The sequence below is a fragment of the Eulemur rufifrons genome, chromosome 1 (genome assembly GCF_041146395.1).
Source record: "Eulemur rufifrons isolate Redbay chromosome 1, OSU_ERuf_1, whole genome shotgun sequence".
In the NCBI taxonomy this organism is placed as follows: Eukaryota; Metazoa; Chordata; class Mammalia; order Primates; family Lemuridae; genus Eulemur; species Eulemur rufifrons.
Genome location: NC_090983.1, coordinates 58,732,820 through 58,750,497, shown reverse-complemented (window position 1 = coordinate 58,750,497; position 17,678 = coordinate 58,732,820). Strand labels below are relative to the sequence as shown.

General features: G+C 37.9%; 1 protein-coding gene across 1 annotated transcript in view; it reads left to right on the top strand.

The window, feature by feature from the left end:
- Positions 1–17,678, top strand: part of XIRP2 (xin actin binding repeat containing 2) — a 265,641-nt gene that overhangs the window by 140,632 nt on the left and 107,331 nt on the right. The window contains exon 2 of the mRNA XM_069471791.1: positions 17,126–17,279. Within this exon, the coding sequence (XP_069327892.1) occupies positions 17,126–17,279 (154 nt within the window). The remainder of the gene's footprint in view (positions 1–17,125; positions 17,280–17,678) is intronic.

The following is a 17,678-nucleotide window of genomic DNA, read 5'->3' as shown; positions in this document are numbered from 1 at the left end:
CATTAGAGACAGTGGATAACTGTAGAGTAAGGTGCCCAAGAAGAAAAGAGAACAATGTTTTCACCCTAGCTGCACATTGGAATCACTTGGGAAAGTTTCAAAAAGCACTTAAACCCCAGCCTTACACGGAGGAATTCAAAATTTAATTAGTGCAGGGTAGGACAGCAGCAAGGGCCAGAGATGAGAACCGCGGCAGGGAATGGGGGAATCACAGTACTAAATGAGAGAATAAGAAAGGAGTATTCTTCTTGATCTGTAGAAAAGGAGCAAAATAAGGACCATAGATGCAAGTGCATAGATTTGGAAGACAAAAAATAATAATAATAATGTTTGCCTGTCCCACTCTGTCTGGTGGTGAGAATTGAGGGAGAAAGCAGATGCAATTTCTTTGCATTGGACTTATACTTGATTGAGTTGAAGATAGTCACCTATTCATCTCCCTTTTTTAGTTTCCTCATGTTCATGGACTGAAACAGTATTGAAAGGTAAATCTAATTGTCTTCACAGAATTTTAGTTGTGAAATTCACCCTCTTCAATTTAACTTAAGTGCTCTCCATTTTGCAAATGTAAATTCTTAAATAATAGCCAGTTTTGGTAGCTAAATGCCCACTGACAAATGACTGCTGCAACTTTTTCACGTGAAACTGATTAGTCTCCGTGACCTAATTTCTAAATGCATGTTATAGATGACAGCCACAGGAACAATACGTTTTGAGAAAACTCGTGGTTTTCTGTTGCAGTAGTTAGATTTGCATCCCTTTCTCAATTAAGATAATGCTTTGAAATGCAAACAAGAATAAAATTCTATAGGAATCATCATGAAACAGGGCAAAGAGAGTATGTGTGACTCACTTGCAAAGTTTAGCACTTGAATACGATCTCATGGGTCACTAGCCTCTGAGAACCACCTCGCTAGCCTATAAATACAAGTACCAGACTGTGAGCTTTTGAAGGACAAGCTCTTGATTGTTCATCTTCGTCAAATACCGAAATTTCAAAGAAATTTGAAAGTTTCTGGCATTTGACAGGTGTTCAACAATGTCAGCTAAATGAATAAATAGATTATGCATGATGTCCACAATTGTTTCAAAGGCTGAAGAAATAATTAACAATTCAAAGCACACAGTTTCAGAGTTAAAAAGATTGAAATTTTCTTAATATGGCACATGCTAAAGTTCAGCAGTTTATTTATAGGACGATTTTGTTTCTGCCTCTCTCCCTCTTTGCAGCAAATGTTAAACATCAGTCTGTCACGCATGCAAAGCGCTGATCTAATTGGCCTATAAGAGCCCTCATTCTCCCTTTCAGCATCATAAAGATGTTATATGGATAATCCACTTAGAGGCTCCCCTTCTGTGCTACTATATTTAAAATAGCTGTTATGTTGTTCATGGGGATTTATAAAGTGAGTTTCTAAAGATGAGATACCACAGAGTGCTACTACTTCCACTTTTCACTGAACCTTTAAAAGATTTTACCTCAGTCACAGTGGGACTGATTTCGTCAGTATTTTTTGACCGTCTGTAGTCTAATAATGTAAAAACGGGAACTCTCTCAGGAAAAGCTTTAGAAAAGATGAGGCCTTTTCTGCAATTCTTCAGTGCCACCCAATGAACTTCTTCTCTTGGGGGCTGTATCTGGCTTTCTAGAGCTCCACATTGTTATTTCTAGCAGAAAGCGCGGTCCCCAAGGAGGGAAGGGCTTGAACAAGCTCTCTTTGCCATCTGTTCCTCCCTGGCATTGAGTGTTATGTCACCTACAAACAGAGAAAACTATATTAGAGTGTGTAATACCTTCACAAGTCTCAGTATTTCTACCTCTTGATTCAGAACATTTCTAACTTTGAATGATAGCACGCAGCCTCCATGGAATTTAAGTCATTGTATGAGTATTGTTTTAAATAATTATTCTAATTATCACTACTGTAGGTCTGAATTATCATTACCCTAATTTATGGTAAAGAAAAAGAGTTATAGGGAATTTATGATATATCCAAGCCCCCATAGCTCATCAGAGATGAGAGAAGATAAAAGTCTATCTTTTTTGATAATTAGAAGGGTCTGACTTCTATGAAACATGGACAGCCAGAAGCTTTATAAGATCATATATCTCAGGCTCTTATTTTAACAAAATCACAGCATGGCATAATTAGCCCATAAATATAAATATCCATACCCTATGAGATTCATATTTTGCCCAAATATTCAATTTAGTGTCTAGAAGAAAGTTGCCAACCAGAAATCTAATACACTATTCAAGAAATCTCAGAAGCGTTTCTTTGAATTTGGAAAACTATGATTCCTTCTTATCATTTCATTGATTGCTGTAATTGTGTATTGAAATATCCACAGGGTAGCTATCCAGTATTGAATATCTACTCTATCAAATGTGGTATTTAGTATTCACCAAAAGAGAGCAATATTATCATGATTTACAGGTGAGGCAATAGGAGCCAATAGAGATTAAATAACTGTGTCATGTTCACTAAGCCAGGAAATGGTGAAGTTGAGATTTAAACCTAAATCTGACTAACTTCCAATCACTTTCCAACTTGTCATCCCAACTCAACCCACATATGTGAATTTTTTATCTCGCATAAACTTTATGCTCTTCACATAGACATAATCCTTTCAGTATAAGCATCATTAGATCACTATCCACACAAATATTCATATTTTCCCTTCATCCTTTTGCATATTTTTAGTATGATAGTTTTGAATACAGAAATTTGTTTTTACCTTATTCATGCAACTCTAGGGAATAGCACTGGGTTATCTCATTTTCAAAAAGTTAAAGGAAATGAAATAAAAAAAATAGATGTAAGAAGAGAAAAATAAAACACTTTGCATACTAACACCTAAATCTCAAATGGCACATCAGTTTTAAAATGTGTTAAAGTAGATTAGCTTTAAAAGGTTTAGCCATTAGGGATTTTTCCATTGCCAGTAATATGGTCAATTGAAACTAGTTAAAATATCTTAATAGAAGCTTTCTTTTCATTAGAATTCTTGTAAGATTGGATATAGTCTCCAACTAATAAAGATAATCATAAAATACTTTAGGGTCCTATTTAAGAAAATGAGAGTGACTGCGGCAAGTCGCAGAATTTTATTCTTGACTGAGAAGGGAAAGAAGGCAGTATTTCTGCTTTATATGGAAAATTAACTGCCTAAATGTGATGACAGAATGAAAATAAGGTTACATGGCATTAAAATCTGCATCTCATGGGGAATTTGTGTTCAGTACTTTTTGAGCATAAAATGCCACAAGTTTTCTTAGGCACACAGCAAGTCAAATGAACATGGCAAGAGGTGCTCTGCCGCTGAAAGCTCAAATAGCAGCATGTTGTGTTTTTGCACGTGGCAGAACCTCAGTGAACTTAGAAACGTACCTTTTCCAATTTCACAGCATTCTTTCTGTTAGATCAGTAGCAAATAGCAAAATAATCATGTACATGCCCAGCTTCTAAATGAGATCAATTAATCTAAAGAAATTAGGTAGCATACTCACAATCCTGAATCAGCTTTTCCTTTTCCTGAAGTCTTTCTTCTGAGAATATTAAATAATGGTGCACACATATAGGCAGAATATTTTTCTTTAACATGTTGGGACATATGAGTTTTAATATTAGACCCAACCAAAAGTGGAGTAGGAACCAGGACTAGAATTGTAGCTTCTCTGTGCTTATTTTCCTCCACCTATAAAATGGGAATTATAATATCTAATTAACCATATAGGGCATGGTGCAAGCTTTTACACCCAGAAGGTGAATGTGTGGCAATTGTTTTCTAGTCATTTTCACATTCTAGGAGAAAGAAGGATGAAAAAGCTCATCCTGCAGAGAAATAACAGGTGCTGGAAAGGTTGAAGACCTCCCCATCATTAGTAGTGACACTGTTCCCTGTCCCAGAAGAAGAATGTGTGACAGTGTTCCTGTGGATGTCCAGGCAACCTGGCTGCTCTGGCAGAGCAAAGGCTCCTGATGGCGTCATCTGGGGGACCTGATTCTGCCTCCTGGGAGAGCTGAATCCCCTGTGACTGAGGAATGGAGCCGCATGGCTGCACACTCACTGTATTTGTGAGTGAAAGGCTCCTTTTTTGAATGAGTACATCTATCAAGGTCATAGTGTATGTCTCACATTGATAATACTGTATGGACAAACAGGTTCATCACATTTAACAATCTACAGATATTCAAAAGACTTTTATTTGGGGAACATTTCTTAGTGCATGCTTTCTCCACTCCTAAGAGGAAAAGGTGCAAGACAGAGGAGACTGAGCCTTGCTCTTGAGGACCTCAGCATCCATTTCAGAAATTTTAAAGACTGATGTTGGAAAGAAGTTTAGTGTATATCTCAGGGACAATATGCCAGAGTGATCGAATATTAGGATCTCTTTATATCATCATAGAACTAAAGTCAAGGTACAGAATGATCATAAGTGGTGAATTTAGAATTAAATGAAAAGAAATCATATGTATAACATTTAACAACATAAAATATAGAGAGAATGAACTTGAAGGTCAATGTACATGTTCATAGTTCACAGTTTTTTGCTTTAGGTCTTTGTGCCGGGGAATTCTGTGGAACTTTGTGCCTTCATTTGTGCTGGCTTGTCAAGGGCCAGATAGGGCTTGCATTCATTTCTCCTGGGCACCTAAAAATCTGTTAGAATTTAATAAAATTGACCAGAATGCAAGCAGAGTTGTGGTGAGAATATACCTGAAGAATTCATCATTTCAAGGTGTATCTCACTTTGATCAGGGGATTATAAGATAGCCCTGGAAACTTTGCGTGTGGCTTGTCTCGGGATCTAGGGCCTGCCTACCTGGTATCACAGGAGAGCTTTACACCCAAAGCAGAGTAAATGTACAGAGGTAAATATGCATTCAAAAACTAAACATTACTGAGTACACAACTATTTTGACAGCTGCTATGTTTACTTCATCCAATAGAGTGGTTCAGAGCTATTAAGGAATTCTCTGACTATAGAGATACAACTAGTGAAATAAATCTATTATTTTTAAAGCTACTAAGGAACTTATTTTAATAGATATGTTCAATGACCAGTTATAGTTTTATTCCTCTAAGTCTAAGTATAAAGTATTAGTTATAGGGCTAGGGCTGCCATAACAAAATGTCACAGACTGGGTGGCTTAAGCCATAAGAATTTATTTATTTTCTCACAGTTCTGGAGGCTGGGCATCAAAGATCAAGGTACCAGTAGGGTTGTTTTTTCTGAGAGCCACAAGGAAAGAATCTGTTCTAGGCATCACTCTGTGCCTTGCAGATGGCAGCCCTCTTGCTGTGCCTTCTCATGGGTGTTCCTCTGTGCACGTGTGTCCCTGGTGTCTCTTTGTGTGTCCTAACTTCTTATAAGGGCCCCAGTCAGACTTATTCTTCCTATAAGGAAATCAAACAGGCCACTCTAGTGGCCTCACTTTAACTGAATCACCCCTTTAAGGGCCCTATCTACAAATATAGTTGCATTCTCAGGTACTGAGAGTTAGTAATTTGGGGGGTGGGACACACAATTCAGCCCATAACAGTAATGAGTGAAATGAATTAACTAATGGGGATAGATGTGCTGTCTGAGTGAACAAGATTAAAACAGGAGTCTGTAGAACTTGGACAAAGAAATCCTACAAGAGCGACGAGGATGATGCTGATTTTATGCCTATATTTTATGCCATCCTGCCAGGCTAATTTTTCTATTTTTTGTAGAGTCAGGTCTCTCTCTTGCTCAGACTGGTCTTCAACTCCTGGACTCAAGCCATCCTTCTGTCTTGGCCTCCCAAAGTGCTAGGATTACAGGCATGAGGGCCATACCTGCCTTGTTATTTAATATTTAAACCCATTCTGGAAGGAGTAATAGAAATATTATGAGAACATAATCCATTAAAAAAAGGGAATTGTTTTATAGTATTCCAGAAGGTAATATATATCTTCCTGCTCATCGACAATAACTCATACTCCTATTGTTTCTCTCATGTATAGTGGATTTTTAGAAAACTTTAGGTGCTGAATTTTATCTAAAAGTACATTTTAAAAGTATTGGCAATAAAGTTTGGGTTCATCATTTATAGAGATATAAATTTTGTTTTTCCTCTGCTCCCTGAGGGACTTAGTCTATTTTCTTCATATCTGCCCTTTCACTCTGTAAGACATATCTTCACCATCTTTGGACTTTCTAGATTGCATTTTCCTCTGAATGCTTTAGTGAATATAAAATTCACAAACTATTCAAGTCCATTCAACAAACATTTTGTAAGTACTCGCAAGTTCAAGGAAAGCAGTGTGTTAGATTCTATGTGGCTATAAAAATGAATAAAGCATGTTTGTAATGATCTGCCAGTGTAATGGCAGAAACAAGATGTGTTGAAAATGACTAGGGTGCAAAACAGAATGAAAGAGCTATTAAATATTGGAGGAACTCTGATATGGGAGTGATTGTTTTTAGCTGGGGCATTTGGGGAAAGATTCTTGAAGCAAGTGGCACTGGGACCTCATGTGAAAGAACAGTTAGAATTTAACAGAAAAAAGATGACAGGCGGGGACACAGAGAAGAGTGTTCTTTAGACAATATAGGTGGAGAAGCAGAAAGTATGAATGTGCAAATACAGGTAGAGAAGTGCAGAGATGAGTCAGGAGACACCAAGTGCTGTGCCTTTGAGAATAGCAGAGGGATGGCCCGGGACAAGCCGCTGAGACCCGGTGGAACCATGTTAAAAGGTTCTAAATGCCAAGTTACTAAGAAGTCACTAGGAAATCAGGAAGCCCAGTTAGCTGCTAAAACCTGTGTTCTAAATCCTTTTTCAAGCTGGTTAAATGAGGCAGAAAGCCACATGGTTTCTTTGACCCTTCTAGAGTGATACATGCAATAGAATTTGATAATGTTGTGACAATCACTATGATTTCTCCATCTAATTATTGTGTTTGCCTGTTTTTCTTGCTTCCGTTCCAGGATACTATGTGATTAAAAAATGTTATGAGACTTTGAAAATTCAGCTCAATGTTTATTAAGTGCCTGCCATGTATAAGGCATAATGCTAGGAGAAGTATAAGGGGAATAAGATACATAGCTGGTAAGGAGTTGATGTTGTACCTGTTGTTCCATTCTAACCTGCATTATTTTAGTTTCTGGAATTAATAAATACATCACACTAGGGAGAAAGGATGATATAGCAGTCAGCTGAAAAATGTCAGCTGAAAATCAGACCAAAATAGATCTATCACTGTCGAAGTATGTGGCAGTGGGAAAGTTACTTAAGTTCCTTAAGCTCTCTAACCTTAGTTTCCTCACTGTAAAATAAATGGTAACCACCTCCTTACTAGTGTTAAATGTATTAAATAAAAAGTATACATGTAGGCCAGGCACGGTGGCTCACACCTTTAATCCTAACACTCTGAGAGGCCGAGGCGGGTGGATCGCTCGAGGTCAGGAGTTTGAGACCAGCCTGGGCAAGAGAGAGACCCCGTCTTTACTAAAAAAAAAAAAAAAAAAAAAAATAGAAAGAAATTATCTGGCCGACTAAAAATATATATAGAAAAAAATTAGTCGGGCATGGTGGCGCATGCCTGTAGTCCCAGCTACTCAGGAGGCTGAGGCAGTAGGATCGCTTAAGCCCAGGAGTTTGAGGTTGCTGTGAGCTAGGCTGACGCCATGGCACTCTAGCCAGGGCAACAGAGCGAGACTCCGTGTCAAAAAAAAAAAAGTATACATGTAGAGTAGAGAACTTGGCACAAAGTGATATACAAGAAATGCTGGCCTTTATGATTTCTTTAAGGAGTATTTCTCTCCAGTTTTCTTATTTCTGAGTAGAAAAATGAGAGTCACAGAAGCTGAACAACAGGAGGTACAGGGCATGAGGATAATATTTTCTTGTTATTTATTGCTACATAACAAACAAAATTTGGTGAATTAATAAAATTTGTTTTGTTTTGTTTTGTTTGAGACAGAGTCTCACTCTGTTGCCCTGGCTAGAGGGCAGTGGCAACATAAAAAAAAAATTGATTTTTCTCTCTCATGGTTCTGTGGGTTGACTTGACTCAGCCGAGGAGTCTTAGAATCTCTCATTATGTTTCCATCTCATGTGAGCTAAGGTTATGGTCATATGAAGACTCTATAAGACTGAACATCCCAGATGTCTCACACATACTACAGGCAGTTGATGCTTCTGTCGCCTGGAACCTCATTTGGGACTGTGGAATGAAGCACCCTCAAATGATACCTCCCAGTGGCTTGAGCTTCTCAAAGCATGGTGATGGCTTCTGAGAAGGACTCTCCCAAAAGTTGGCATCCTGAGAGACTGGGTGAAGGTGCAAGGCTTCTTCATTCGCATAGCTAGCTACCTGGTGCTCCTTGTGTGCGTGCTCTCGCTCTCTCTCTCTCTCTCTCTCTCTGGCATCTCATTTTCCAGGGCATTTCCACGTGGCCCGGGATTCTCACTCCATAGTACTGTCAGGTATAAGCACATTTCTTACATGGGACCTGGCTTCCAAGAAGCAGAAAGCAAAATCTGCCAGGCCAGAGAGGGGCTAAGCCAAGACTGGCAGGGCTTGGAAAGCATCATTTTTGCTGTATGCCCTGGGAAGAGTTGTCACAAAATCTACCCTGATTCAAGGAGGAAAATAGACCTTACTTCTTGTTAGGGGGAGTGGAAGATGACATTGCATATAAGCACATGGGATGACAATACTGTTGTCACTTTGCAGCAGTCCTTATAAAAGTACTGTAAATATAGGCAGGATAGACATTAGCTATTAATATCTTTATTTTTCTGATGAGAAACCTGAGGCTCAGGATATTATAAAGTTATTCACGGTAACTTTTCCATTAAATGGAAGAGCTTCACATGAAACTCTAGCCTTCTATATCCAAACTCAGTCTTCAGGCAAAACTACCCTCTGCTTCTCTTCACATAACTCATCATGATCTCCCTTCAAAGATGGGAAAAGCCATGGGAGCTGGCAGCAGTGACCTCCCCACAAGCCCCTACCCGTCTACATCTCTGCACCTATACCCTCTCCTTCTGTGTCTGTGCCTTTGACCCCATTTCCTGCTATAAGCCTCAGTTTCATTGTCTAGAAAATGGTGAGAATAGCACCTTTCCATAGGGTTGAAATGATTCCACGAGGATAATACATGCAAAGTGCTTAAAACTGTGCCTGATATATAATGTTTATTATCTTTCCACCTATTGTTGTTATTGCTAATTAAATTCCTCAGGATAGGAATTTATTTTATATCTCCATCTCTTTTTCCTCATTGTCCTTTCTAAGCCAACTCTCTTCTATAAAAACAGTTTTGTTTTGTTTTGGTTTTTTACCTAGGTTAGCTCCTAATTGCCCAAATCTGGGGGTATTTTTCATTGCTTATTTGTTTTCCTAAACTCCCTGCTGCATTTGAAATGCCCTACTTCCTCAGTGTCCACGATTTTACACTCTTCCCTGGCTGCCTTTGGAAGCCGCATGTAGTTGTGCAGGTTGGCGACTACTCAAGGGCACACATCTAAGCGAAAGGGACGCCCGTCAGAAATCAGGCACAGTTGTATATTTGTGATGATGGTTTTCCAGCAGATGGCAGTAACATGTTCTAGTGATCGCGACAACTTTCCAACAAATGTCTTTAGAAGGAGGCACTTCTTTCCAGTTGACACAAAGGCTATGTGTGGACTGGTAGTGGTTGAACTTCTGCTTTTCCACACCTGCCCTCACCACCTAATCTTCCTTTGTCCTTTAAATACCAGTGAAGTTTTTGGACAGCTGTCTGCATGTATTCTACATACTCTAAGTGGGTCATTTAAGTCGATTCTTCCTATTGTAACTACCATCTTCTTGCTAATGAGTCCTAAATCTTTACTCCAGCACAGACTTCTTTGTGTTTCTGTATCTAGCTGCCTCCTGGACATCTTCACCAGAATGTCTCTTGGAAAACTCAAATTCACCATGTGAAAACCTAATTCACCTCTGCCCCTCAAAAAAGAACCTGGGGATGGTTTTTAAAGCCAGATAACTCTGTTGTTCTGGATCAATATTTTCTCGGAAAAAAATTGTTTCACTGTTATGTATGAATTGTATATTGGGAGGGACAAAGAAGTATATGTTTGTGTGAGTCCCTTGTGGCTTCCATCCAAAGGAGTGTTGCCCTCAAAACTCAGGGTGTGGCATATGCTGTTTCCCCCAGGCTTTATCCTAGATCACCTCACTTTTTGTGGTGGGTCCAGAAGTGAACCCAAGATTGGCCTTCCTTCACTTCGCTGAGGCACCAATTAGCTTGGGAAAGAGATTGGTCCTTTTATCAACTTCGTAGAGCCATTAAATTACAATATCTAAAAGTTATGCCTGACTTCTACTTCCCCACTACCTTTATTCTAACAATTACTAATTTTATGCTTAAACATTTTTCAATGTGTTCTCTTCTCTCTACTACCCTTCTCACTATACTAGTATAGGCTTTTTCTATCCCTCAATTGGAAATTTTGATAAACTCCTTTCTACACTTACTATATAGGATGTTGCCATCTTATCCCATTACAGTTGACCCTTGAACAACACTGGTTTGAACTTCAGAGCTCCACTTATATGTGACATTTTTTCCAATAACTACAGTCAGCCCCCTGTATGGGTGTATTGGGCATCCTCAACCAGACACCAGTAGAAGATAACAGTATTCACAGGATGTGAAACCCGCGTATACAGAGAGCAGGCTTCTCCTGTCTGCAGGTTCCACAGGGCCCGCTGTCGGACTTGAGTATGTGCAGGCTTTGATATCAGCAGGCAGTCCTAGAACCAATCTCCCACCCCAGCAGATACTGGGAGGAGTATCTTTTGTTATCTGTTATTCACACAGCTGACAGATATATTCATCTAAAGTACAGGCAGTCCCAGGGTTATGGATGACATACGTTCCTGAAAATGTTTTTAGGTCCGATTTGTGTGTAACTTGGATCCCTGATGAATAGCACCTATATGGTAAAATAATAATACTATAATGGTTCATACGTGGTAATAATACAGTGTAATGCTTGTACCGTAATAAGTTATAGAAATTCTTATGCTCTTTCTTTTAATTCGAGCAAACAGAACATAAAAACAAACTCATACAAAATGTTTAGAGAGGAGATAGGAGAAATTTCAAAAACGAATATTAAGGGTTAACACTCACCCAATGTTGCATCAACAATAGGATAATAGGGATGTTAGGCTTATTTTGATCTTCTGACCAAATCAATAATAACCTTTCCATTTAAATAATTAATACATTACGCTGCTTAGTAATAATTGATGCTTTCATTGGAGAACTGCCTTTCTTTCACATGTTCCATTATTCTCACTCTGTAATTGTTCTGACAGTCGAGCAACTGAAGCCTAACATTTTCCCAATGAATGATGGCATCTGGCCTTTCTCAGAACACTTAGTTATTCCTACTTTTGCTTCCATTATTATCACCTTTCTGTTGGCTGCAGAATCAGCTGGACTTGCAGTGAACTTTCACTTTGGAGGCATGGCCAGCAGGGTAAGCACAGGCTCACAAAAGTGAATAAAAAAGTTAAGATGGAAGTGATGCTGGGCGTATGTGATCATATAAACAGTGAGACTGGCCACTAGTCTAAAGATGCTGCACCAATCAACCACTTGCGCCATGTGGCTCTGTTTACGTGGAAGAAACTAGTTCCCGAATTAATTTAATTACTTAACTATAAATTATCCTTATGGGGAGACTTGGGAGCCCGTTCATTAGTATGGAATGCTGTAAGTCTGGTCTTCTGTAACCCAGGGACTGCCCGCACAAGTCTAACCCTGTCATTCCTATTTAATTCATTTTCAAAGATTCTTGTTACCTACAGAATTGAATTCAGCTGCTGCCTCTGATACAGCTCTAAGATAGCCTTGTTCAGGAAGCTTTCTCTAGCCACACCTTCCAAGAATCCTCCCCCTGTGTTCCCAGGATGCCTGTATTTCCTTTTTGTATTATTACACACTCCTTTTTATGTTATAATACTCACTCGATGTATCTTTTCCTGACACTGGACTATGAGCTCCTAGAGGACTCGACCTGCGTCGTAATCATGTTTGTATGCATGGTGCCCAGAACAGTTCTTGCAATATATTAATTATTCAAAAATATTTTGAATGAATGAAATATGAGTTTAGAATGTATTGGATGAAGGGCCTTCAGAGAGGAGGTGTCATTGAGTTAGCTTATGAGGGAAGAAATACTTTTAATACACAGTGGGGGGCGGTGAAGACTTCCAGGAAAGGGGTTCTGAAAAGGGATGATAAAATTCCAAAGGCATGAGTGAGCAAGAGGATTTGTTAATACAAGATGAGACAGTAATACAGCAGAATTCATATGAGGTTTCTTGTCTTTTATACTTTGATAATTTTCCTTTATTTCTTTCCTTCTCTTCATTTCTGTATAAAACTTCTTTATGTTTATTTCAATATTTTTATTTCTCTAAAGGCAAGAACTTTTAGAGTCTCAGAGTATATATAAGCTAGCTCAGCATTTTAAATATAGAAAAATCCAAACATTTTATTTTTATCAGTCCATGCACATCTTATTTTTTTTTTTTCTGGTGACCTCTTCACTCATGGTCCCCCACCGAGAGGAAAAATATATAAAGCAATAAGGCAACCCACTTTCCTTGGAAATGCTTAGTAAGGTGTTCTGACAATTTCAAATGATCCTACAGCTCCATGTCTCTTGTGAAATAAACATTTGGTTGTATTAAAGACTGGCATTTTGCATTCTCACATCTTAAAAACATCTATTTTATCTTCTAAGATTATAATTATACATTATGTTAAAGAAAAAAATGTATATAAATAACAAAGAAAAATTACCTTATTCTCTTTTAACTTTCCCATATTTTTCATTGCTTTCCTGGTTTGCAGATGACTTAAAACTAGAAAAGATTGTAGACATCATTGAGAGATGTTATTTAGTTCCATGCTATTTAAGCCAAAGCTTCCACCAGTGCCTCTGGAACTGCCTCTCCATAATCAGCAACCTCTTCTGTTACTTGCAACCTCTTCTCCAAATGCTTCCTCCATGCCACCTTCTTGCTTAACAGAAACATGGTTCTCTCCTACAAACACTACTGTCCCTGATGCCTCCACACCTACCTGGATTCCACTTTTGTTCCTGACCACTCCTCTCCTACTTGCCTGTTGAAAACTCTGCTCGTTTTAGGTTTATTCCAGTAAGGTGCAGTCTCTTGTATCCTTGCTGCTCCATCACCACTGTTATTTATTAAATTTCAGTTGCTTCCCTTATTTACCAGGGATGTTGACACTTACCTTTGATACTTACATTTACAGCCTTTCTCTGCCTTCCAAGCCCTTCCATTATCCTGGGACACCGTGATAGCCCCTAAGTTCCTAGATTCCCTCGTATTTATGACTTTCTTCTCTACTCTCCTTTATTTTTCATTTTTATGGTCACAACTGGACCCTAACAAGTGTAAGTGTCCAACTCCCTAAGAACTAAAGTAAACATCTCAGTCATCTGTCATTCCAATATGCTTTGCCGAGTCTTCACATTACAAGGATATTTTAAACTCACCAAGATCTCCAGTCTGTTGATCCTTTTTCTGTCTTCCAATCTACTCCTGCTTTTTTCTTCCCTTTCAATTCATCTTGCATTCCATGGTGTATCATTTCAATCACTCTCTTAGTTCTCTCACTGGTAACCTAAATTCCCTTGCACCTCTCCCCTCCCTCACCTTAGCTTGCACTGAAACACATATTTTCTTTTTCTTTTTTTCCTCATAAAACCTCTCCCAGGCTGAAGTCAGCTATCTGCTTTCTCATTGCCTGAACTAATACTGTGGAAAATGCTCAGACTAAGTCACTCAGCAGTGACTTTGGTATCCCTGCAAATTTAACGTGACCAACCTCAAATGGGCCCCAGTACTACACAACCAAGGTCATCTCTGTTTACTCGTCTCACTTCCTCCATCTCTTACAGCATTGAAATTGAAGTTTCTTTATTCTCTTCAAATACTCCTCACACTTTTATCAGACTTTGCATCCTAACAAGGAAAATAGGGACTTCTGACTAGAACATTCTTCTCTTCAAACTACCGAGCACACAAATCATCTCTACCTACATTAATTTTAAACCCCCTCCCCTCTGTGACATCACTGTGGATGCATTTTCTCTACCTGCCCCTGCAGGGCTCCCTGCTCCAGCCACATTTCTATCCCCTGTGCTTCCTCGCAGTGCAGGACATTTGCTCAGGTTGTTGTCCTCACCTGGAAAGTTCCTCACCTAGTTAAGTCCCATTAATTCTTCAGATATCACCTGAAGATCTTTTCCTCGGGGGAGCCTTACATGACTTCCTTGCTGGGCTAATTCCTCCATTTTGGACACCCAGAGTTTGCATATCTCTCCTTTCTGGGCTGTAGACCGTTGCATATTTATGCTGCCTTTTGTGCTTTACTTTTATTTTACTCCCACACCAGACTGGAAACCACAAAGGGCAAATAATATTTTTTTATTTTGTTTTATTTTATTTCAAATAAAATTACACTATAAATGGCTAGTTGTTCAACATTAGATGTTGAAAGACTAAATCTCTTCACATACCGTATGAGAAAACTTAGTCTGAGAAATGTCAAGTGACCCAGTCAAGGTCACACAGCTGACTAGTAGCCAAGGGAGGGATGGAATCCAAGTTTCTCATTATCAAGCACTCCATTTGTTCCTTCTAAATTGGTATTTTATACATTTGCATAAGCCTGTAGATTTTTCTCAAAGTAAATCTTTCGTAGAAGCACAGTGCATAAAACAGATTAAGAGAGATTAAAGCAGATCACTGCTTTGATTGGAGACAGCTCAATTCAGTCTCATCTAAGAAGCTTGTTTACATCTCTACACAGGCCCTCCGGACCCCTTGCCAGAGCCCTGAAGAATGACTTGTATCTACGGATGGAGGCTTAGAAATAGGTCCACTACATTCACATGTGGATTGCCTGTGATGTCCATTACAACCTCATATATGATGCACTCCTGATGTCTGTGAATTGCAAATTGAGAATGCCAATGTTACTGTCATCACTGGTTGAAATATTTGTTTAAGCAATTTCACCAAATCACATCTACACATTTGTATCTAAAACAGAGATTAATCTTTCAAGTCATCAGTCTGAGTGCATGGACCATGTTTAATATTCCACCATTTATCAAAACATAAATTTTCTGAACAATAATCACAGCATTTTAGGCATCTGCATCTTCTCTTTATCTTACTTTATTTTTGCCAGTGTTAGTAGTTGGATTACATTGCTGAAATAAAAACAGATTGCATCCGTATCCTTGCAGTGACTTTCCATGACGGTGGGAGAGGGCACCACAGTGAACTGAGATGAGGATGCTATGCTCATTTACTAGCTAAGGAGAGCATACCCACATGCCAGGGCAAGGCTGACAGTGTGTATTAGCAGCATGAAATATTACTGCATGTTATGAACTTCTGGGTTTTTAATAATAGTTGGAAACACAAATGTTAAAGTCAATGCCCTGAAAAAAATGGAAACTTCTTTTTCTCTGTTTTGTTCTATAAATGTTTTTAGTTTCAGCTAACAGTCACAGTAATGAAGATAGTATACATCACACATTTTGGGAGTATTTAAAGATGAGATTATTAAACAAATACCAAGAATATCTAGTAATTATATATACATATATGTATATATACACACTACATGTATTAATGAATATATACATATACACAACAATTATATATACATAATGATACATATTTATATATATGTGTGTATGAATGTGTGTATAAATTAGAAAAAGTAGTCCCCGTTACCTGCAATCAATACATTCTAAGATCCCCAGTTGATGCCTAAAACCCCCAACACTACTTAGCCCCATATATTTACTATGCTTTTTCCTATGCCTATATACCTATAATAAAGTTTAATTTATAAATTAGGCACCATAAGAGACTAACAACAATAACTAATAATAAAATAGAATAAATGTAGCAATATATTGTAATAAAAGTTAAATGAGGATGACTGAAACACAAGCACTGTGATACGATGACAGTAGATTTGATAACTGAGACATCCACTAAGTGAATCACGGGTGGGTAGTGTGGGCAGCCTGATGTGCTGGACAAAGGGATGCTTCATGTCCTAGGTGGGAAGGAGCAACACTCAGAACAACATGCAACTTAAAACATATGAATTATTTCTGGAATTTTCCATTTCATATTTTTGGACTGCAAGTAAATGAAACAGCAGAAAGTAAAATTGCAGATAATGGGAGACTACTGTATACCTTCCTATACAAAAATCTAAAACTTATGAGTAGCGGTTGAAAATATTTTCAACCTATCACTTGATATTTTTTAAATTACACTTTTGCTTCTCAAGCTGTCTGGGCTCATTTACTTACTTTTTACAATTTTTTATTCAAAATATTTAGTCTGTTAAAGTTGGTTTGCTTTATTTGATTAATCTATAAAAAAAGGAATGCTAGGCTCCCTATATTTGAAATATGCTTTATACTTCCTTTCTTTGGGAATCTTTTCTCTCTCCACTTTTGAATTACTATCTAATGAAGTAATTTCACAATCTTTATGAGTTGACAAACTGTACTCACTGTATGGTGGTTGAATGGCTTTGTAATTTGGGAGCTCTATAATTGCTAAAATTATCATTATAGGGTGAGCAGAGCATGACATTAAAAAAACTCATTTCCTTCTGTCTTTAGCATATAATGTTGATATATTGTTATTTTTTGAAAGTCCCTCATCGACATTTCCCAGGCCTAGGACTTGCATCTATTAATATATATTATGTTGTGTTGTGACCCTTATTTCTACTCTCTCTTTTAAAAGCGGGGGGAAAAAACACACGCACAAGGAAAGAAAAGCTAATTCAGAAGTGGAACCAGTGGCAGAAAAGTAAACTAAGCATCAGATATAGGTTTGCAGTTCTTGGCAAAGTTATCAAAATTTTACCCGAAGCATATTGGAAAATATCACTTATGATAGAAATTCCTTCCCTCTCTTACTCCTGCCTTCTAACCCCCCTGAAAACCACATCTGTTTCCCACTGATAGCTTTTAACACACATCCTTTTAATGTCTTCTAACAGGAGGTGGAAATTGAGCGAAATTTGTGTTCACCAACATTTAAGAGTCATCCTGGAAGCCATTTGGAGGATTCTGTGAAAGATTCAGACAAGAAAGGAGAGGAAGCATTTTTTGACAAGATGTCACCTAAAAGCGGTCACAGCCACATCTCTGAAGGTTAGCATAACATTTTAATGTGATTTCTTAAGATCATATCTTATATAACATGAGTGGTTAATAAATAAAATACATAAGGGTTTTGTTTAAAAATTAATAAGGAAAATGATGATGGTATATATAGTTTATGAAACACAATTCAGGAAAAACAGAGGTATATGTGAAATGCTTTTATTTATATTATATATGAGTTGGATTTTTAAAACTAAATAAAACATTTCAATTGACTATAACCCAGTACAACAAGTTTTTCAGTATTAGGTTTTTGAAACAATACATTTGACCTAATCTGACTTTTCCCTTTGTGGAAAAAAAATGAAAACATATTTGTCTTTCTGTTTGTGGGTAATAAAGGGATAGAATGTGAATAACTATCAGTATTAGAATAAAAAAATAAAT